Here is a 22922-nt window from a genome sequence, read left to right on the forward strand (position 1 = left end):
GTGGTATGCGTTGTAAAATCAGCAATGTAAAGACGTGCGTGGTGAATTAAGACTTGGTAATGTCATACAACCCAGGGTAACATATTCCAAGAAGAGACCTGCTTATTATTCAAAAGCAACAGATGCTTCTGTATTTTGGGGAGCTCACATGGACCACCTGGTGAACATTGGTGCCCAGATGGAAAAAAAGATCACTTCATGTTGAAAGTGAGGGTAGTTCATCTAACCCTCAAGCCATTCATCTCCTCCATAATGGCAGTCCGTTAGCATTCAAAGTGAAAATAGTATCTAATAGAGACATCTAGGCACAGTTTCCTTACCATAGAATTCTTCCCAGGTGCCAGACTAGATCTGGAAATTATTTACAGCAGTAACTTTGCTCGTCGGTGGCGAACGGTGAGCGACTCCATAGCAACTTCGTTCTCTGGATGTGAGGGCGACAAAGTCCATTTAAGCCCTCCCCTGATGTGCTGTCATCAGTTTCTTCTTTTTTCGTGCTCTCAACGCGGCTCCGGTAGCAGTTCCTCAGGCCGTTTTTCAGCCTACTTCGACGTTTTCATCGACAGAACAGTGCACCCTCTACGTCTTGTGGGTCATGTGGACGTCAGATGTCGTCCACACAACCTCATTTTATTTGCATGTGGTGCCTGGGGGAGCACCATGACTCCGAGGAGTGTGACTCCTGTCATCAACCTCAACGATGGCGCTGTGAGACCATCGTATGAAATCCTAGCAGCGTGGCTGTCGCAAACTTCCAAAACTTCCCGTCGACCTCCTTCTCTTTCTCTCTCCAGGGTTCGTTCCTGGATCCGTTCCAGGCGCCGTTCTTTTGGACGTCACTCTCTATCCACGTCCTGAGGTAAGTCTAGGTGTTGGTGGTCAAAGTCGTGGAATCTCCTGACTGCACTGCATAAAGCCTCTTCCCACTCTTCGGTTGAGGAGTTAATACGCTAGTCCACCCCCTCCTTCCTACCTTCCCTGGAGCCAGGACAACTCTGACCTAAATGCGAGAATATTTTCATTTTCTTCATGCTATCTTTGGGTCTTCACCTTCCCCTGGAGCGCCTCTGGGCCCAAAGGAGGTGCGAAGTGCTGTGATTGTGTTCATGCTAGCTATTTCACACTTGGCTTCAGTTAGGCATTCTGATCCCATTGTTGTATCCACCTGGACGGCGGTGCACAGCCGTTCGGGGTTCCCATCTTTGGTGCCGTAACCAATCAGCCAATGCAGCCACTCTACTTTCCTCTCTCGATGCCGTGTTGACGTCTCTTCAGCGCCACTCTGCATCGGGTGTGATGCTGGTGGTGCCACGTGATTCTGACATCCTTCATGCTCTCTCTGTCGAGTCCCCTCCTGTTTTTCCTTCTGAAGACCACTGTTTTGGATGTGATGGAGAAGAGTTGGGGTTTCTGCACCCCATGTCTGACACTGGCCAGCCTCCCCTGCAGAATAGTTGGCTGACTTAACTGGGTGAAGCTAGTGGCTTAGAGTCTACTCTGGCTCTGGCCTCCTTCCCCACCTAGCCTTACCTCGGAGGTGAGCTCCGCCTTGGCTGACATGCTGAGGCGTGTTTCTGTGGTCTTAGATTTGACACTTCTTTAAGTGGAAATGACTACTAATCCCCTGATTGGCGTCCTCCATCACGGGTCAAACAGGGGTGGAGCAGGTGCTCCCTTATAGTTAAGCTCTATACAACATTTTGTTGGGGAGCAGAGGTGCCTGGCAATGTGTGCCTCCAGCACTTTTGCCAAGAAATGTAACATTGAGATAGGCTGGCCATTTTTTCAGGGTGAGTGGGTCCTCGCCTAATTTCTTTTGGAGTGGAACCACTACAGCCTCCTTAAAAATGCTAAGCACCATGCCTTGACTAAGGGAGTGATTGAGAAGAGACACACCTATCTCTGGAAAATGTAAAAAGACTGTTTTTGAAATTCTCAGGGGAGCCTGACTTAACTCCAGATAGCAGGTACACCATATCTTCCTTGCTAATGGTGGGAAAGTCAGATAGTTTAATTACATTTTTATTTTTAGTAGGTGTCACGGGGGGGGGCTGGCAGGGATACGATCCTTTATTATCTTAATCTTTGTGATTAAGAAGGAATTAAGGGTGTCACACAAAGTCTGTGTCAGTTCAATAGGTAGGGTCACCCTGCCAGGATTGGTCAGTTCAGAAATGATAATAAAGATTTCTTTAGACTTATTCGAGGAGGCAAGATTTTGGTGGAGAAGAAGGCAGTCTTAGCTTGCCTAATTAGTTTTTTATAGTCTTTAAGGTGTGATAAATAAAGTTCCTTGTCCTTAGTCGAATAGTCGGTCCGCCATATTCGTTCAGCACGGCGAAGGGCAATTTTTGCTGTTTTTAAATCTTCTGAGAACTATTTGGAAGAGTTGTGGCGGCAAGCTTTTTTAAAATTTTCCGGATAGGACTATGTAGATTACTGACTGCTATAAGCCAGTTGGAGATGTTTTCCGCATGACCATCAGAATCGAGTGGGTGATAGATTTCAACCTGATGCTTAATCATGGATCTAGTATTAAGGTATATGACCCTAATTTTATCAATTTTAGCTTTAGGAGGAGTGGTGTCCAAAGATGGGCCTGTGATGAATTCAGTTGGTGTAATCAAGTCTGCTGCTTCCTGCTTACCGTTAAGGAGGCCAAGCATTTGCAGTTTAGTTAGTGTATGGGGGCGGCAAATGAAAGCTTAATGAGTGCAGCTTTTTAAGTGCTTCTGAAGAGTAGGAGACTAAATTGGCATCGTAACTGCCCCCCGGCTGGTTGCGAATGGGCACAGACTGGCTTACATTTGGCACACCTGATACGTGTGTCCTCGCCACTGCCGGCATAAAGTAGGCTGCGAGCTCTAAAAGGCTCCATCCTCCTTCTCTCCTGATTGGTTCCCCATGTCTAATCAGTGAGAGCAATGGCCATCTTCGATTCATTCCAGCATGCGAAACAGCAACAACAATTTCCTTGCGGCAGTAAAGTGCTCAGTGCCAATTTTTAGGTCTCTCCTGGCGTTAACAGCGCGCCTCGCCATGCGAGGGCTTCTTGGAATCAATACGGTTCCAGAAGTCGTGTCTCAGCTCCGCCTGCAATTTTCATTCGTGCGCGTCATTTCTCGTCATAGATTCTGATGAACATAGTGTGATGATTGCACAGGAGGCTTTTTAGTCCCTCCTGGTTGCCACACTGTCCTCTTTTGGCACCGCCCCCGGGGTTGGATCTTTTACTTGCGGCGGGAGACAGTGTTTCTTAATTAGCCGCTAAGCACATTTTTCTTGTATTATTGAGCTACTCTCACTGCAGGCACGTCGTGCTTTTTTTAATGGAGCATTGCACTTTAAATTTTAAATACGCTCCGTTTCCCCCTTCCCTCCCCCGCTGCATGAACGCCTGCAAGGCGGGCACTGTCTTAATTTAAAACAATCTGGTCTCATAATTTACATACTTAAATGGCGGCGCATGTATTGTTGCAGACAGCTCACCAAACTTGAATTTGCTCGCTTGCCCGCTACATCTCTCGTTTTGAATATCTATCATCTGCAAGCGCTACCCGTTGTCCCGGCTGCCTTTGCTCCCACACCCTCCCGTTGCCCTTGTACCTTTTGTGTTGGTGCACTTTTGCATGGTTTTCTTTGATCAGCGCGTTCCGCTCTTCTCCCCGTGCACCGTGTTCACAAAAAAGCTGTGCTGCCACTTACTCACACGCATCATTGTTCATCCTTCCCCCACATCCATAGCCTTCGTATTCGTGCCCATGTTGTTTTGCTTATTTATTTTCATTAAGTGCCCTCCCACGGTCACTCTCAACAAAGAAAGCCGTGCAGCCTGTTACTCGCCCGCGCCACTCTTCCACACTGAATCCCTTCGTGCTACTTGACCACACAAATGGCTGCCGCGCGTCTCGTTGCAGGCGGCTCACCAAACTTGCATTTGCTCGCTTGCCCGCTACAGCTCTTGTTTTGAATATCTATCATCTGCAAGCGCTACCCGTTGTCCATGTTGCCTTTGCTCCCACCCCCTCCCGTTGCCCTTGTACCCTTTGTGTTGGTGCACTTTTGCACAGTTTTCTTTGATCAGCGCATTCCGCTCTTCTCGCCGTGCACCCTGTTCATAAAAAAGCTGTACTGCCACTTACTCACACGCATCATTGTTCATCCCTCTCCCACATCCTTAACCTTCATATTGCGTGCCCACGTTGTTTTGCTTATTTACCTCCCACGGTCGCTCTCAACAAAGAAAGCCATGCAGCCTGTTACTCGCACGCGCGACTCTTCCACACTGAATCCCTTTGTGCTACTTGACCACGCTATTTTATTTATTTACTTTATTTAAAGTGGGCTTCTTCTGACATTATCAGTATAGCACGGACACTTCATTCTTCCTTTTATTTTGCTCTTCACACACATTTCCTGCTGTTTCTCTTTGAGCATGGAGCCACTTCACAGAGGCCGCGCACCAGCAAGCTCCCAGAGTACACGCCTCTTTAATAATTTATGCAGGGCATGGCCGCCGTGGCTTGGGCTCAAACTATGAGCCGCTTTGGATAGCACCCTTTGCTCGGGTATAGCAGATATAACGCCCACGCCCTTCATTAAATCACCATATGCAGGCTTCCTTCCTGCCCAAAACGGCAGGGAAACACAACGCTACCCCTTTTCCCCCACCAAACTAATAAGGGCCACTCAGCAATCTCCTCGCAATCCACTGCTGCCCTTACATGATAATGAACACTCACTGGCCGGAATGTATGGATTGCCGGCGTGGGAGGAACATGAAAAAAACAGCATTAACAAGCCCTGCTCGGGGTGGCACATCTGAAGGCCCCATCCCCATGGACGTCTCTTTCCACTAGACATAGCCCGAGTCTCTTAAATGCATCTAATTCATCAAGTGCAGCCTTCTGAGAATAAACACATACATACAACATACATTCCAGTGTAAGCAAAAAAAAAAAAGAACTAAAACACGGTCAATTTCAACGCCAATAGCTCTAACTTTCATAAATGCCTAAAATGGCTTCTGCCCACTTCTGGCAACGATCAAGCGCTATAACTTCTGCGGTAATAAAAATACAGTTCTGCCGCTGCAAATGCAGTGTGCGTGTGTCTGCATATCGTCTGTCCGTCCCTGTGGCCGTCATGGGAGCTAGCAGCGTGATCATCCAAGTACTGCGTGCCTCACATTCACTGCTTTGGCCCAAGTCCGGAGGAGAAGTTGCATTGGGACCGGAACCGCTGTAAGCCATGGCTTGGCAGCGGGACGTCTTCGCTGCATTGATAAGTGAAGCCATGCTCCAGTCCATGCAACAGCGAAGGAATCATCAAAGAAGTAAAGCTCGCATCAGCGGTAGTCCTGCGAGCCGGCCCGCACATTTAATAACGGTGCCCGAGTGAGAGGTGCGGCTCGTATCAGCGGTAGACCTGTTAGCCGGCCTACGCCTTTAATTGTGCCCGAGTAAAACGTGCGGCTCGCATCAGCGGTAGACCTGCCAGACGGCCTGCACATCAACAACTCCACCTGAGTTGCGGGCCTTGTCAGCGTAATTGGGGGTTGCGATCTGCTCCACGGAGCCTGCTTTTTTTCCCTACTGCATCCTTTGTGGGCATATTACTTGCTTTATTGTCCCCGCTACAAGAGCGAGTAGCCCCAACAGAAACAGGAACTACCCGCTTTATTACCCTTTATTTTACAGCCAAGAGGTCTGACTGGAGCTACGCAGAGCAGGGAAGATTCTTGAGTGAGTGCCCTTGCTGCTCTTGTTTACTTTCACATTGCTTGTTTTTAACAGCTCCTGTGCCCCAGTTTGAATTTAAACAGCTACAATAGGTACTTTAAAACGTTGGATTTAAATAATAGAAAGCTACATCTTTTACTTGTTTTAAACAATGATTTACAGATATTGTCACAGTTAACAGATCAACATTCGTGTTTACCAATGCTTGTTTTTGTTTCCTTAACCAAGCACACAGCCCATAACTGCTCCGTCACAATTTGGCTTTTATAAGAGTGTAATATAGGTGTGGGCGGGCGGATGTAACACTTATCTGAAGGTGTTGCTAACGATGGGAAGAAAAAGCATGGACCTTTTAGGGAGTTAAAAAAAAGTTTAAAAAGCTAAAAAAACAATACCATTCGCAAAACAAATTGCTTAAACTCAAACAAAGACGAGACCTATTGCATTTCCAATGTTTGTTTTAGAAAGTGCTCAGCTTATAAAATAACATTGCAGTGATCACTATAAAAATGAGCCAGTGCAGTTTCTCATTATTGGCGCGTCGGCACTGCTGCCGGCATAAAGTAGGCTTGTGTCACCGTTAATTACCTCGATATAGAAACAAGGGGGATGAGGTCCAGATCCTGTTTAGGAAACATGTGATCTGGCAGTGGATCTTGGACACACAGCCCTCAGCTCCTAGAAGTCAGCCTTTGAGGTGTAAAGATTTGAAAGTTAAACTCCTTAAGTTGATCGCTCTCAAAAGACCACAACAAAGTTCTCAAATGGTGGTCTACACAAATGGACTCCTTTGTAATAGCAAGCAGTACAAAATGCCACAACTTCCCACATGGGTAATCGAAATCCGATGCCCAAAGGATTGTCCTTTTCATAAACTGATCAGGTATTTTTCTTTTGCTTTGCCACTTGTTCTTCTACCACAAATCCTTCTGAAATTCCAGAAGTCCATATGGAGACGATATTCATAAATGAAGCCGGCATTATTATCACTAGTGGTTCCTGGACTTTTGTCAAATCACATAGGAACCTTATAGGTTGTTGCCACAAAGCCGTGTTCTCAGTCTAGGATGAACAGTGACCTACGCCATCACTGCCTTATATCAGTGAACTTGACAGCATATTTGACGACCTGCAATAAAGGCCCATCATACCCCTTCCAGATGGTATAAACGTTCTCACATAGATTAAAACAATCAAGAACATTGTCATTCCTTCAAATGGTGTAGATTCAATGTGTGGAGACTGAGTGTTAAGACTGGTCCTTGCAAACGAGAGATGATGACTTATTATCTTTTTCATTTGGCCAAGTCTTAACATTTTAACCCGTAGAGAAAATGAAAGTAGTTGGAGGCACAAAGAAAGTTTGCTCCCAGTCAGAGAAAACATCTTCTCTATTGGGATTGAATATAGTCCTTTCAAACATGATAGATCTAACTTTTGAACCTGTGCCAAAAGCAGACCTGCAACATCTGTGTTACGCAGTAGCCATTTTAGTGCATCTTGTAGCAACCAGATGGATGAGTGCAATGCAGGACCTGTGTTCCGGAAGTCTGTATAGTGAAGCCCTTAATACGGTCTCCCCACCGATTGTATTTCTTTCCTTCCAAAAGTGTGTTCAGATTTTTCACATGCAGGCTGGAATTTCACTTTCATCTTTTTCCTTTGCTTGATCCTTCCTCTCCAGCAAATGAAGCTCCACACACAGTTGATATAAGGAAACTTTAGGTGCAGCCTTAAAGAAATAGAAAAAAGGTTAGAATTCGTTAACCACGTGTTATTAGCAAAGGAGAGTTTAGACAGAATTCCCTCTACTCACACTGTCCACAGCAGTGTGGAGATGCTGTGCATCAGAAGGCCAGCAGATCACTTGTAGGTTGGCATCAATCAAATTCTAGTAGGTTTGTAAAAGCGACTGAACCTCTTCTCGAAATTTGTTTCTATTGGTGAGCTTTTCAGAGCAGCATCAGGGATGTGTCCATACTTTGGCTAGACACTACTGTTGTGGCTTTTCCTCTGGATCAGATGTTCAAGTTAGTCAGGATTCTCGGCAAGATCGTTCTGCATGATATTTTGGTATTTCCACTGACATTTATTGATTTTTGGACCTCAGGATGGTTTGGACCAGCTAAGTAGACTTCATGTGCGCTTGCCCACCTATCCATGGAAACCGTGTCTGCTATTGAATTGACATACTTAGCATTTGTGTAAGTGAGGTGTAAAGTGTAAATAGAGACTTCAGAGATGTTGCCTCCTTTCACTTTTGGAGCAAGTACTGTGACATGAGCTTAAGTCCAGCCCTATTACACTCCAGGCTAGGCCTGGATGTTAGAAGTAAACTTTGAAGCCATTAGTGCCAGGTTCAACACTGTTTAAATCAGCTGCAATGGCACAGTGCTTAAAATTAAAATCTAAGTTACGCACACACATCCATTTAAAAAGGATAGCATGAGTCTGAATGTTAAATTACAGATGAGTTGGAGCATCCTTTGTAAAATGCAAAATTTTGCTGATAGATATTTTTCAATAACAATAATATAGTTGGGAATTTCTAGATATGTAGTTTTGATTCTATATAATTAACTTAGACCAATAAAAACATTAGTTACAATAGAATTTTATTATATAGGATCCTAAGTGACTTTATACACAAATGCATTCTTTCTCTTAAAAGTAAGCGGTCTGCACACGTGGCCTTAATTCCTTTCCTCCAGTTGACTCTCCTAGTGCTCACAGGTAATTGGGTCCACTCGCACATCCTCCCCTCCTTGGAGAGAAGATCAGCTGACAATGAGTTAAGCCTTCTCTGACAAAGACCTTCCTGCCATTCGTTTCCCTTCCGTTATGACATTTGAATACTAATGGGACCCATAGCACTTCTCAGCTATTAAAGGGCTGGGGGAGCTTTTCTCCCCTGACGTGGACACCGGAGGTGCCTAGACGAAGAATGAATTTTGATCCTCATTGGTCTTAGTTTGCTGCCCTTGAATGGTGTTAGGAAAGAGAGATGCTTGGTGAAGGACTGAGCTGACTATCCTGGTTTGCGTTGAATACCTGGAAGTGGAAGGCGTTTGGGAGGGCTAGGGCTCTTGCTGTCCCCACAAGGGCAATGGTAACCGTAGCACTGATTAGGAGAAGCCTGCCTTGCTGTCTGGAACTGTGTTCATTGGGCCTGGAAAAGTGTGTATGCTCCTCTGTAACCGGGTCAGAAGGAAAACGCAACAGGCTACGTCGGGGCAAGGAAGGCTTTATTTTTAAATAGTCTTTGTTTCTGGGAGGCCAGTTTCGGATAGCCCGGTAGGATGATGTAGAGCCTCAAAGGTGAGTGTTCCTCTTCTCGTGGGGCGATGGGGAGCTCGTTTAGGCTGTAGACTGCGTGGGTCTTCAGGATAGGCAGGTGCAGAGAGGGGACTCTCCAGGGAAACACACTGGTGCACATGTGATAAGAGAGAGAGAATCCGTACGTGTGGTGGGGAGGAGTGCTAGTGAGGGGAGGGTGTTCTCTATTTACAAAGCACAGGCGGCGAGCGGCAGCGTCTTTTAGCCCTCAGCCTTCTCCTGACTCCCGACCCAACCCGAGAAACAGTCCCGTACCTGGGTCAGCCACACTCCTCCGTGGGCGTGGCTCGGCGAAGCGTGGTTGCGGAGTCCTCCTGTCTCCGGCTTCCAGTCCCCAGTAGTAATCCCTCCGTCAGAGCTCGATGTCTTCTCCTGGCACCCTCGCGGTTCATCCTGTAGTTGTTTCTCCGGTCCTCCGATCTCCTTCTCCTCTGCTCTCGCTCCGGTGTCCGTGCACACCCTGTTTCGCTCTTCGGGAGTTCTTATTGGCTGCCAGAGACTGCCGTCATCGCAGGGGGCGGGGCTTTCTTTGAACATGTCCCAGTTAAAGGGACCAGCTTCATAGTCCGATACGTCCGTTAGCGAAGCCGTCCACGAATCTCCCTGGTGAGAATAAAGCATATGGTCCATGACTTCCCGAGCTTCCCACCAGTCACCCCCTGGTCTGACGCCTTCCCCGCTGATCTTGTGACATCCTCAAAATAGAGACAGCTGCAAGTGCATGGAGGAAAACCAGCAGGGTCATTGATTAAATATTTTGTGGCCGTTGACTTGAAGAATTCAGAGGCAGTCAGGTGTCCAAGAGGATTTTAATGGGAGTTTGGGGGCTTCTGCAGATCCAGGAAAAAAGTTACAGAGCCTTGTAAAAAGTTGGTATTTAGGAAGTTTTCATCCACTGGAGGAGCAGGAAAATTCCCAAAGATTCCTGCACAAAAGTTTTTGCCTCAAGATTCAAAGTTCTAAGAAGATGCAAAAACATGGTATCTGTCCAGCCCTTGCTGGATATGGCTTCCAGCCTTGCCCTGCTGATGGATTCCTATATCCTGAACGTTTTCACAGTTTTATGGCAATTCTCAATATTGGTAAAAGGCAGAAAGGTGCGCTTCTTTGAAGTGCCCATCTTGGTTGCTACAGTTTCCAATATTGTCTCCAGATGAACCACAAAATCAACATATCCATCTCTATTCAGCCCTGCTCAGCTATGGTTTCTTCACTTTGACCTGCTGATTGATGTTGACACCTAGATAAAAGCCCACGTCAGAAGGTACAACTATTGACCAGGACAAACCATCAAGACTTGCTTAAACTTACTATAATTCTGGTTTCCAAAGTCCCTGCTCTCCATAAATCTTGACATCTGCACACCTGGAGCCTCTTTCTAGCCTTGCTTCCACAACAGTTGGCCAAGGAGGGTGCTGTTCAACTGCCCCTTTGAATTGAGCTGGATTTTTAGTGAGCTATTGTTTTAAAAATATGTACTGGTCCCTAAATTCTTTTTTTATTCGTCTTGTTGACATTTTATTACATTATATTTTATTATTTTTAGCAAAATTGCTGTGAGGATACCTATTAATTTACTACTTAAAGATTATATTATTTAGAATTTACTGTTCATGTATGCTAGAAAGATGACCCAGTGATCTGAGCACTTGATGATGACAAATGTGTTGTGGGCGTTTGAATACTGGCATATAATTTAGTCTTCCGTCGGTGAGAGGTGGGTAAATTGAGTGCCATAATTAGATAATAATAAAATCTATTACTTACTGCGGTTAGAATTCGCTGAAGTGTGGTATTTGCCTATAAATAAAATTCATGTTGTTAGTATGCCATTGTAATTGTCACATGCAATTTTCTCAGAGGAGATTCTTGGGGCTTCCACTGAGTTACTAAGAGTAAGCTCCACATTCCTCACAGAAACCTGTTTATTTAACAGAAACTCGTGTGTTGTGATCTCAGCACATCTCGCACCAAGACTTGAGGCCTCAATCTCCCATTGATTCCCAGTTCGGTCTCCTGCAGTGAGATTACTTATGACTATTAATAAAGATTAGGGTTGATGGCAAAGGACAAGTTACCCATTTGTAATATTAAATTCCTAAATAACCTCCCCACTCCTTGGGTGAAACCAGAAGCTTGCAGAAGGTCCTTTCTCTTAGGTTGCCAAGAAAGGAACTGATTCTGGCTGCTACTGTATTGGCGTGTAGAGCTCCACACGAGTTTGGCAGTGGCTTACCTGCCTATCTGCTTTTCTCGCCTCCCTTCCATTTTTTGCATCTGGCTAAGGACAGCAGTATTTGTCTGCTTGTACCAGTGCTAATTTCATTAATACTGATCGTGCAGGGCAATGTCACATCACAAATATATACAATGACATGTTGTGGGCAATGTTTCCTACAGTTATTACTTTAAGGTGTCTAAAAAATAGCAAATATGGTTGTCCCTTTAGTTTTTAAGTCAATTTAAACTTTTGTTTAAAAAATAAAACATCTATTTAGGGAGATCGGCATCTATTTAAATTCTCTAACACTATTTTTTTCTGAGGAATGAGCCTTTGGAATGGTTGAGAGAGGATTACTGAATGACTAAGGTTGTTGATGAATGTGAATGTTAGCCAAGCATCTCAACTAGTCGGTAGCTCTCTTCATCTGAAAGAATTGAGTAGCACTTTCTCTGTTGTACTTTCCATTCGAGTTATTGCTCTATATTGATGTTCTATAGTCTTTCCTGTGGCGAACATGAAGGGCACGTTAGTGGCCCCCTCCCTCTTTTTGTTTTTCTTTGCAGTAAAAAAAAAATCGATTCTTTGCAACACTCCAGTTGTTATCCATTTCTGCAACACTGAAGTATATTGAAGACCAACTCCAAAACATGTCATGACCCATCTGTTTTTTCTCTGAGAATGAGTTTACTGGTCCTGTACCTTATGTAGTAATTTGAGTTGTGTAGCACCCAGGACTGTGTTTACTTTCTGTTCATCGCATGTTTCTCCTTGAATTAGAACATGCACCTGTTTGAAATTGTACACATTGATTTTTTTCTTTTTCTTTTAGCTGGTGAAAGAAAAGGATGAGCTGAAATCACAGCTGCAGGCTGCTATGCACCAAATAGAGAATCTGAGGAAAGAGCTTAGCGATGTCCTTGCCAAACGTGCACAGCAAGAGGAGGAGCTGCATTGCCGGGATGTAAAACTCCAAGAATCCAGGACTCAAAAAATGGAGCTGGAGCGGGAGTTGAGAGAGACTCGGGACATCATCAGCCAACTGGAGGCAGATGCCCAGAGACACAGGGAGCTTCAGCACCAGCTCAGGGAGGACAAAGATCGCCTTGAAGAAGAACTTTCTGAAGTCAACCACATGCGGGCCAAGGACAATGATCGTCTACTGGAAATGCAAGAGGCCATCAAAGACTTAAGTGCTCTGCGAGTAGAACTTACCAGCCGGTTAGCAGAAGAGGAGAAAGCCAACAAGGACCTCCGTAAAACTCTTTCTGAGGTTCAGAAGGAGCAGGAGTTCGCCCAGGAAGAGCTTGCCAATGCGAGCCGGCAGCTAAAGATGGAGAGGGACATTCACCAAAGGGAGCTGTCAGATCTGAGGTCAGGGGCACAGAACACAAAATCAAAGCAGGAAAGGAATGTCCAGGAGCTGCTCGGGCACTTCAGACAGGAAAGAGAAGAAATGGAGAACCATATAAAGACTCTGAAGGTAAGCCCATCTGAAAGGTCCAGGGCCACTAATACTGTCACACAATCTATTGTAAAGATGCACCATCTTTTTTTTTTTGTATCGACATTTGAATTAAGACTTGCATATTCTGTACATGACTTCAGTATCCTGGGCTGTAAAATACACCACGATTATGACAAGTGCACAGAGTATTAGCTGTCAAACTCTTTCTAAAATCCCGAAGTTGTAAAGGCCACCTACCAGTATCAAAGATGAGACTGCATGTGTTCCTACAGGCATGGCTGTTTGGTACTGGGCCTGAGGTGGAAAGGCAGACCTTGACTACCCTGAGTAATTTGATCGAGCAGTGGTAGCCAAGCTCGTTGGAAATGGTATGACAGTTAAGTCAGATAACGTATAACAAAACTATTATCCAATAAATATGAATGTCCAATCTAAATTACTACATTAAAAGTGTGGTATATATTGAAAAATACAGATTTGCACTCAGGTGGGTTGCAGACTGCTTTATGCTGAGCACCGTGGGGCCAGGCTGGTTCCCTGATAGGGTTATAGTCTCTGTGGGGTTCAGGATTGTATGAATGCCTGCCAGAATTGTGTGCACACAACACCATAAAATCTCAAAATGTATAACTAATATTTGTTAAAAATTACAATATCACAACAATATAGGTACGGCAAAAACAATATGGTCGTTATGTTTGCAGACTCATACTAATTTTGATCACAGTCACGAGTCTAAAAAAATGGAAGATCACAATCCTCCCTCCACAATGGGACTAATTCAAAAGACTATAATATTTACTGTGTGCTACCCTAGTGTTCGCAAGCACCGAAAGCAAAGCAAACACAAAATGTAGTCAATAGTACAAAGCATCAAAATAGTTTTTCAAAGTTCCGTAAAACACATATTGTGCCACGGATGTAGCTTACAGCATGGGTTATAAGGTAGTGGTGTTGGTTGCCTAAAATGGGGGATTTCTTGCTATTTAGGGGTCATTGAGGTTCTGCGTCAGTAACTTTTACCTCGGTAGGGTAAATTCCAGAGTCTAACCCACAACAACTGGTGCAAGCACACAGGTAGTGTGGGTTGGCTTGATTCTCCTTCCAGACAGCTGGGAAGCCACTCAGGTCCTGGACCTTGACAAAAGCAGCAGACTCAGTTGAAGAAGAGAGCAAAAGGTGTGCAGTGAGAGAGTGAGCACACCAAACCTAGCCTCCACTCGGCTGATCTACACGGCTAGCATTAGTTTGGTGGAAAGCCCTCCTTCAGTCTCTGTCAAATGTTAGAAAGGGTTTCAAGGTAGTGTGTTTGCTGGTCTTGACTCCTCGGGCTGGCTTGGTTGCTTTATGCAGATAAATTTGGACAAGCAGCAGAGGCGGCCATACGTGTTTCAGCAGGGCCTCTCAGACTTGTTCCTATCCAGGATAAAAATGGCAATATTCCAGTCCTGTCAGTGTACCCTCCAAGTTCAGAAAGTCAAGACTGTCAGCCTGGGCAGAATTTCACTCGTCCGAGAGGCTTCCAGGAAGGCTGTCTGCACGGAATATTTAGCAAGGTAACATCCTATGTTCATTTGCACCGCCCAAGGGACTGCTCTGACAATAAACCTTGTGTACTCCCTCCAGACCGCCATGGAAACATCAAAAGGGTAACAAGTGGATGGATGATGATGGTCTTTGTGAGAAACATCAATCCATTTTGTGTCCTTCAATTTTAGAAAAAATAAACATATACGAGTACCTGTGGTCACCGGTAGTGATGGAGAATTGAAAAAAGTAATGCTCATAATGCTCACAAACATCCCAACATACAAAAAAATGTAACGGAAAGGACCTGTTGAAACAGGCACGTTCTGATTGGCTGAGGCGAGCACCTAGCCAGACAGAACCTACCACTCCCGTCAGGGTTGGGTGATTACACTCACTGTATAACCTGCACTCACTAGGGTGACCAACCGTCCGTAAATTTCACGGACCGTCCGTAATTTGGACCTCACGTCCGTTGTCCGTGAGGATCCCTTTTACGGACGCCTTTTGTCCGTAATTTTGGGCCTTTCAGGGAACAGATCTGTTCCCTGCGAGAGGCCTCAACTCCCTGATGGGGCCGCCTCAAACTCCTCTGAGCACAAGAGCAGCCCCACCCCGCCCATTGTCAATCTGTGTGGGGCCGATTGCCACATACAGAATGGCAATGGGTCAGTCTGGGATGGCACAGCATGTGGTGGCCTCCTCCAGCCTACGTCTAGGGCAGGGATTTCTGTCACCTAGAAGTGCTAAAACGCCCATGCTGCTGCTACATGAGAATCGAGTTAATGGAAGGGAGGCGGTGAAAGAAGTTCAAAGGAAAGGATTATAGTTCTTTCAGAGTCTCATCACTTTAGAACTGACGCATTTTCAATATTATATTCAAGGAAGCCATGGTTGCTGCTTTTTTTATTTATTTATTTATTTTATGCAACTGACAACCATTGACAAAGCCAATAGTTCTGGCTTGTTGTAGGTGTAACGTTACATGTTCTAGGTGTAACGTTACTTCTTGTATTATATATCTGGAGGCAATGACAGAAGCAACAAAAATACCAGTCGGTCGGCACATTATTCTAAGCACAGATTTTTAGCGTAAGTGTTTTTATCCACGCCCTTAATTACATAAAACACTCTTTTGGAGAGACCCACCTAGCTTTATCATCCCACTTAAAGCTCTGGAAACAGAACCATGTCATAGTCACCCCACGTCCAGGCACTGTGCATCATGCATGACTCATGCCTTTCACTTTTTCAGATTGCGTATGTGCAGGGGCATAGTGAACCCTGCCCCACCCCACCACTTACTTTAGGAACTATAGCGAGGGTGGAGTTCTTAATGGGTCTCTTCTGTCTGCAACTATTCAGACAAAGGCTCAGCTCATAATTAATGTGAAAAGGTGAGTGAGTAAGTAAGTGAAGGGATGGATGACTGGATGGATGAGTAAAGTGATGGATGGATGGATGAATGAGAGGGTGGATGATGGGCGAGTGAATGGCTGGATGAGTGAAATGATGGATGGATTGATGAATTGATAAGTGAAAGGGTGGATTGATGAATTGATAAGTGAAAGGGTGACTAGATGGACGGATGAGTGAAAGGGTGGATGTAAGGCTGGATGAGTGAGTGAAGAGGCGGGTAGATGGACAAAAGGATGGATAGATGAGTGAAGGAGTGAAAGGGTGGATGGATGAGAGAAAGGGTGGATGGATGAGAGAAAGGATGGATGGATGAGTGAAAGAACGGATGAGTGCTAGGTTCAATTGATGGATTCATGAGTGGATGAGTAGATGGATGGCTAAGTGAAAGGGGAATAGAGAGAGAAAGGGAGGATGGGTGAATGGATGACTGAACGGGTAAATGGGTGGAAGGGTGAGTGACTGGGTGGATCAATGAGTAAGTGAAAGGATGGCCGGGTAGGTAAATGGCTGGATGGATGAGTGTACGGATGGATAGGATGAAAGGGTGGATGGATGGATAATGGATGGAGGAGTAAAAGGGTGGATGGAGGGATGGATGAATGATATGATGGATGGAAGGATACGTGAGGGATAGGTTTGTAAATGGTTGAATATGGACATGGATGGGAACAGATGGAAGGACAGAATGAACGGTGAAAGACTGAATGATGGATGAAAGTATGATTACACCTTGTAAGCCCTATCATCTTAAGCAGCATTTCCTATACATTGACTTTCACATTTATATGAGTCACTGACTCTATATAATATGTGTGTGTTGTAACGCACTCCAACACCATGCCCTACATACTTGGGATGAGTAGCACTATAAAAGAAATTAAACACACATGAGAAAGGGTCTATGTGAAAATGTGGAGCACCATTGGAGGGTGGTAGCAAGGCCAGACTGTCAGGACCGGGCATCGGGCGTTTCCCTGGGAGCTGGATAGGTGGGGTGGGGACGGTCTTGTTTCCACAAAAAGACCTGCAGATTTGCTTAAAGCTGCGCGCATACCAAAAAATCGCTAAGTGCACAATTGTCTCAACCTAATATGAACTTATTTTCACTTGTACTTAAGTGGTTGTCTATTTACTTACTTATATACTATTGCGCAACCTCCTCTGATGTGTCTGTAAAATTTACATTTTGTCTTGAATTTCTGTCCTGAATTTTGACCCTTTGTCCTGAATTTTTACACTCACTGTCCTGAATTTGCACCCATGCCAGTTGGTCACCCTAGCACTCACCCTTGGGAACCTTGGTACTGAGCAGTCAGGCTTATCACAGAGGCAATGTGTAAAGCATTGGCACAATAAATAAACTGAGTGTCACAAAAGAGACGCAACACTATGTGTGTATTTAAATAAAGTTTGTATTCAACACACACATTAATTAACATAACATGAACATCATGTATTTCTGGGCATGAATCACATTTGGAAATATCAGTAGCAGTTCTAAGCCCAACCGTGTTAAAATGACATCAGTAATATGTACACTCTATACCCCCAGCACTCCTATGCGGTGTCAAACGTCAGAAAGGGTCCACCGAGGAAATTGTTATAATTCAATACCACACAGTTATAGGGTGCACCCCAGATCACAACGATATCAGAAATGTGTACACACTGTTAATTACAACTCTTTTAAACAGCACCGTGGGCCAAAGCCGCACAGGTAAAACTAATGTCAAACGTAGTATTCTTTTGGCAAGGAATCAACGTGTATAGCAACACCACAGTGTGGTGTAATTAATAACAGGCAGTCACTCTCACACTCCCGTTCAGCACTGATACACAGTGCCATGGATATCAGGCAGGTCCGTATGGAGGGCACTCGCAAACACACAGCACCATAATGTGGTGCAACTGATAACCGGTAGGTCCGTTTATAATTAAGGATCCCTGTTTCCGTTTTTATTGGTTTTTACAGATAAATACAGACAGAAACCCATTAATTTTCTTGTCTGTATTTATTTTTAAATGTGGATTAAAAACGGAAATTGGGTGATTCTAAATACACTTTGCCATGACTGCCAGGCCAATAACTGTGTGGGTTGATAGGTAAGGGGGTAAAAAAAAAGGAAATTTAGTTGAGGCTTAAACAGCAGTAGATATGCACAAGGCTGACAATGAAATGTGCATATTTTCACTTAAGTGCATTGATTTATCTTCTGCGGGTGTTCATATCACTCAAACCAGGCAGGCATTCAAACGTGACTGCATATTTATTGGTTAAATAAATGCGGAAATATACCAGTTTCAGCTTTCTTTTTTAACAAAACCCATAATAAATATGAATAAATACCAAAATAGTTGACAAAAATAAATATGGATAAGTACAGACAGAAATGTCTCATGACTCGCTTCCGATCGCTCTCTTAGCTGAAATAATTACTCTAACCACCCAGACCCAATCCAGGCAATACTACCTGGCAACACAAAGTCATCGGGAGGGTAGTTGGTCCACTGCACTCGGGGCACAAAAGAAACAATCTATCAATGGGGATGAATCAGGGGAGCCTCTCATAAGAAGGAGGAACCCCGTCAGACACATGTCAATCTAAGTAGCACCCAGGCAATCCGGGCACTATGGAACACAAATCTGCTTCCCAGCACCTCCCTGGAAATGAGGCGCAACGTCTGGTGCGTGTTGATATGAGTCACACCAGACTGTTCGGTCACAGACATACTGAAGAATTGCAAACTCAGTACCTCTCTGTAAATGAGGCACTACGTTTGGTGGATGTTAATACTGGTTTAACCAGACAATTCTGGTCACACACAGATCGCCAGTTTGGCAGTGCTGCACGAGGTAGAAGGAGGCACTACTATGGGTACGCCCTCACCTTTAAGGGTCGCAATCTGTGATTTGGACACCTCACTCAATATTTATGCAGTCCGCGTGTCGCACAAAAGAGAAATGGCACGATCGATAAATCTGGCCGCGCAGGGCCCCGCAACCAGTGAATCTGCTCACCACCAACAAGAATCGTATGCATGTTGAGGCCTCACAATGCAGGGGCCATGCTCCTTAGAGGCCGGCAGTACTTTGGGAGCTCCACACAAGGCAATCTGGTCTCCAGGCACAATACTGGCTTCAGCGCTCATGCTACTCCACCAGTTGGGAACCAGCGGACGATGTGGGCACTTGAGAGGGCACCGCCCTCCAGGTGTCACATGTAGACAGTTGGGGTCCCTTGCGGGAGGTCTTTGATGGCCCTGAGACCTCCACGAGAGAACAGGGGGCAAGTTGGAGACCATATGTCAGGGGACCACACAGTAGCAGGTAGTCAGCCCAGGCCAGCCACTATTCAGGAAGGGTGCACAGTCCCTTCCAAAGGCAGTAATCCTCCTTCTGCACAACAGTTTCCTCTGGCAGTGTGCACCACACCGTTCCAGTGTCTCCGGTCCCAAGCCCCCACAAGTGTATTTCTACTCTGCTGAAGTATGGCACCAGTAGTTATACTATAGTTTACCTTGAAGTTGGGGGTGGTTCGGAGGGTTTCCCTTTGAACCACAGATGTCTCCCCTAAATTTCAGTCCTGTCTGCCATGGGGCTGTGCAATACAGATCTTAATCTTTAGTGGGGCCATGATCTGCCTTGCAGAGGCCAAGTGTCAAAACCTCTTTATTCAATCTATCCTGCCAGGCCCTCAAATGGCAGAGGTCTGTCGTTCCATGTGCATGCCCAATGTATCTGAAAGAAACACGTTAGTTAGATTCCAAACCTTAGAATATCCCCAGGCATCAGGCTGGATCCGGAAAGATTTTTGTAGCAATACCCCTTGCGCGTCGGTAGGCGTCGTCTGCGGCTCCGCGTCCGTCGTCGGCGTCGTGCGCCGAATGACGTCGTCGGAGTACTTAGACGCCGCCCTCGCGCGCTGACGTCAGTTCCGCGCCAGTAAGCGCCGATCCGGGAAGAGCTTACCCCTGGTCATTTTTTGAATAACTTTTTTACTCCTTTTGGTCTCTCGACTCTGGTGCCGGTAGGATGCCTGGTTTCAAGGCCTGTGACGCCTGTCATCGCCTGATGACGGTGACGGATCACCATCGCCCGTGCCTGTATTGCCTGGGGCCCGACCATGACGTGGAGTCGTGCCTCGATTGCAAGGCCTTGACGTCTAAAGCTAGGCGGGAGCAGTCCCGTAAGCTGGTCGAGCTTCGCCACTCGGCTCCGCGTCGCTCTCGGTCCCGGTCCAGGAGGAGGTCCAAGGACCGCTCGCGGAGCCGCAGCCATCGTCATCGCTCGTCGGGGTCTTCGGGTAAGTCGAAGCACTCCCAGAAGTCCAAGAGACGACATCGCTCTTCGGACTCCCCTCGCCGGTCGCGCGACTCGGCTGAGGGTCCGGTTGGTTCCACCCCTGCGGCTTCGTCGGAGCCGCAGGAGTCGCGTCCGTCCCCATACCCGCCGGTCCCTGGGACTGACGCGACTCCGGCGGAGGTCAGTGCCTTCCTCTCGGCCATGAGGAGCCTGACTTCGCCATCGACGCCTGCCGGCGCGCCTTCGGGCCCCGCAGGTTCGACTGGGTGCCTCGCGTGCCGGCGGCTCCGGCCCCGGCGCCGTCGACGGCTCCGGCCTCGACGCCGCAGGTCCCCGAGGGATCCAGGCCTGAATCTCAGTCGGCGCCGGTCGACCTCACGACGCCTCCTCCGCCGACACCGACACTGGTTCCACCTCCGGCGCCGTCTCCGGACGGCGCCGTTTCCCGGTTCAGCCCCGGTCCGGACCAGACGCCGCCGCACTCGACATCGATGGATGACAATTTCATCTACCGTCCGGCTCCGATCGTGCCTCCTGTTTATCAGGAATCGGATGATGGGAGCGACTGGGAGGGGTCTGAGGACCCTATGGCCCTCCAGGGTCAACTTGCACAGGACTGGGCAGACTAACTGGGGGATGCCAGTGGTCTGGACACTTTGCCGGACGCTGGCTTCATCTCTCCTCCGACTGTGGCCTCGGAGGAGGGTGCAGCTTTTTCAGTGGTGCTGCGCAAGGCGGCCGAAGCCCTCGGGCTGGAGTTGCCTGCTGTGGCCGTGAGGACTAACGTCCTCACAGAGGTCCTTCAACCGACAGCAAGCTCCACTGAGCCTCTGCTGCAGTTTAATGAGGCCCTCATAGACGTTCTATAGGGCACTTGGTCCAAGCCCTCCACAGTTCCTCCTGTGGACCGGAACGTTGCCCGGCGCCACCGCCCTGCTCCGAGCGACCCCAGTTTCCTCTCCCAACACCCCACCCCCGAGAGTCTGGTTATCCAGGCCTCAACCTCCCAATCCTCCTTCCCGTCCGCTCCTCCGTATCGGGAATCCAAGAGGTTGTAACAGTTCGGCAAGAAACTGTTCTCGTCCCTGAGTTTGGGGCTGCGGTCTTTAAATACCGCTTGTCTTTTGGACCGTTATTCCCACTCTCTGTGGGATACGGTGGAGGACGTGCTGCCCTTGTGCCCGGTGGAGGCCCCGGCACGGCTCGCTCAAGCACTTGCTGATGGTCGAGATGCAGAGCGGCATGCCATTCGGTGTGGACTTGACACCACGGACTCGCTGGGTCGGACGCTTTCCACCACGGTGGCGCTTCGGCGTCATGCCTGGCTGAGGTCCACGTCATTTTCGGGAGATGTCCAGAGTTCCCTCATGGACATGCCTTTTGATGGCACTCGCCTTTTTGGTGAGAAGGCGGACAGTGCGCTGGCTCGGTTCAAGGACTCCCGGGCCACGGCCAAGTCCTTGGGTCTTTCGGCTCCGCGGCCGCAAACTTCCGCCTTTCGTCCCTTTCGTGGCCAAGGAAGGGGCGCCTTCTCACGTCCGCCCAGCCACCGGCCACAGAACCTACCTGCACGCGGTCGCGGACGTGGATTCCGCCGAGGCGGTACTGGAGGTCAACGTGCCGGTCAGTCCAAATCTACCTCAAAAGTCCTTCTAGTCCGAGCTTTCAGGCCCATTCAACGCAGTGGACGGAAGGGTTCGCCATCACCTGCTCCACTGGCGCTCCATCACGGACAGGTGGGTGCTGCAAATCGTCCGAAGGGGCTACTCCCTCACCTTCGAGACGACCCCTCCAGCCATGCCACCGCTGAACCACCGTATGTCAGGGGATCATTTGCATCTTCTACAAGAGGAAGTTTCGGCCCTCTTGGCCAAAGAGGCCGTTGAGCGCGTTCCTGGTCCGGAAGTAGGTCGTGATTGCTATTCCCACTACTTTCTGGTTCCCAAGAAGGGCAAAGGGGGCCTACGCCTGATCTTGGATCTCAGGAGTGTCAACACCTTCCTCCGGAAGGACCTTTTCAAGATGCTCACCTTAGCTCAGGTTCTGGCTGCCCTAGACCCTGGAGACTGGATGGTAGCGTTGGACTTGCAGGACACTTATTTCCACATCCCCGTCCTGCCGGCCCACCGGCGTTACCTGCGGTTCACGGTGGGTCAGGAGCATTTTCAGTTCACCGTACTCCCCTTCGGCCTCACCAGTGCCCCTCGGGTGTTCACAAAAGTGATGGTCGCAGCTCATCTGCGCAGATCAGGGGTCCCAGACTTCCCCTATCTCGACGACTGCCTGTTGAAGGCGGGCTCGCCCCAGCAAGTCGTCTCCCACCTCTAGACTACGGCCGACCTCCTGCACTCGCTGGGGTTCTCCATCAATGTGCCGAAGTCGCACCTGAGTCCCTCCCAAAAGCTCCTTTTCATTGGGGCGGTTCTCGATTCGGCGCAGTTCCGGGTCTATCCGCCGGAACAGCGGGTCCGGGACATTCAGGCCCTGATTTCCATCTTCCGGCCTCTGTCCTGGGTTTCGGTCAGGTTGGTGCTGCGGCTTCTGGGGATGATGGCCTCCTGCATCCTGTTGGTACCTCATGCCAGATGGCGGATGCGGGCTCTGCAGTGGGACCTGAAGTTTCAGTGGGCCCAGCATCGAGGCAACCTGTCCGACCACGTCTTGATCTCGGAGGGCACTGCGAACCAGCTGCAGTGGTAGCTCACGAATCGCGATTAGGTCAGCGGCAGATCCCTCTCCCTACCCCAACCGGAGCATGTCGTAGTGACGGATGCGTCCCTCCTGGGATGGGGGGGGCATATGGGAGAGGCGGAGATCAGAGGACTCTGGTCTCCGGCGGAGACTCGGCTCCATATCAACCTCTTGGAGCTGAGGGCGATCCAACTTGCACTAAAAGCCTTCCTTCCC

The 22922-nt window shown here is 47.6% G+C and overlaps 1 protein-coding gene across 2 annotated transcripts in view; it reads left to right on the plus strand.

Moving 5' to 3' along the window:
- Positions 1 to 22922, plus strand: part of CEP128 (centrosomal protein 128) — an 860263-nt gene that overhangs the window by 297897 nt on the left and 539444 nt on the right. For both annotated transcript variants that reach the window (XM_085626613.1, XM_085626612.1), the window contains exon 14: positions 12131 to 12781. In XM_085626613.1, the coding sequence (XP_085482739.1) occupies positions 12131 to 12781 (651 nt within the window). The remainder of the gene's footprint in view (positions 1 to 12130; positions 12782 to 22922) is intronic.

Source organism: Triturus cristatus, chromosome 9, assembly GCF_964204655.1.
Source record: "Triturus cristatus chromosome 9, aTriCri1.1, whole genome shotgun sequence".
NCBI classification, from domain to species: Eukaryota; Metazoa; Chordata; class Amphibia; order Caudata; family Salamandridae; genus Triturus; species Triturus cristatus.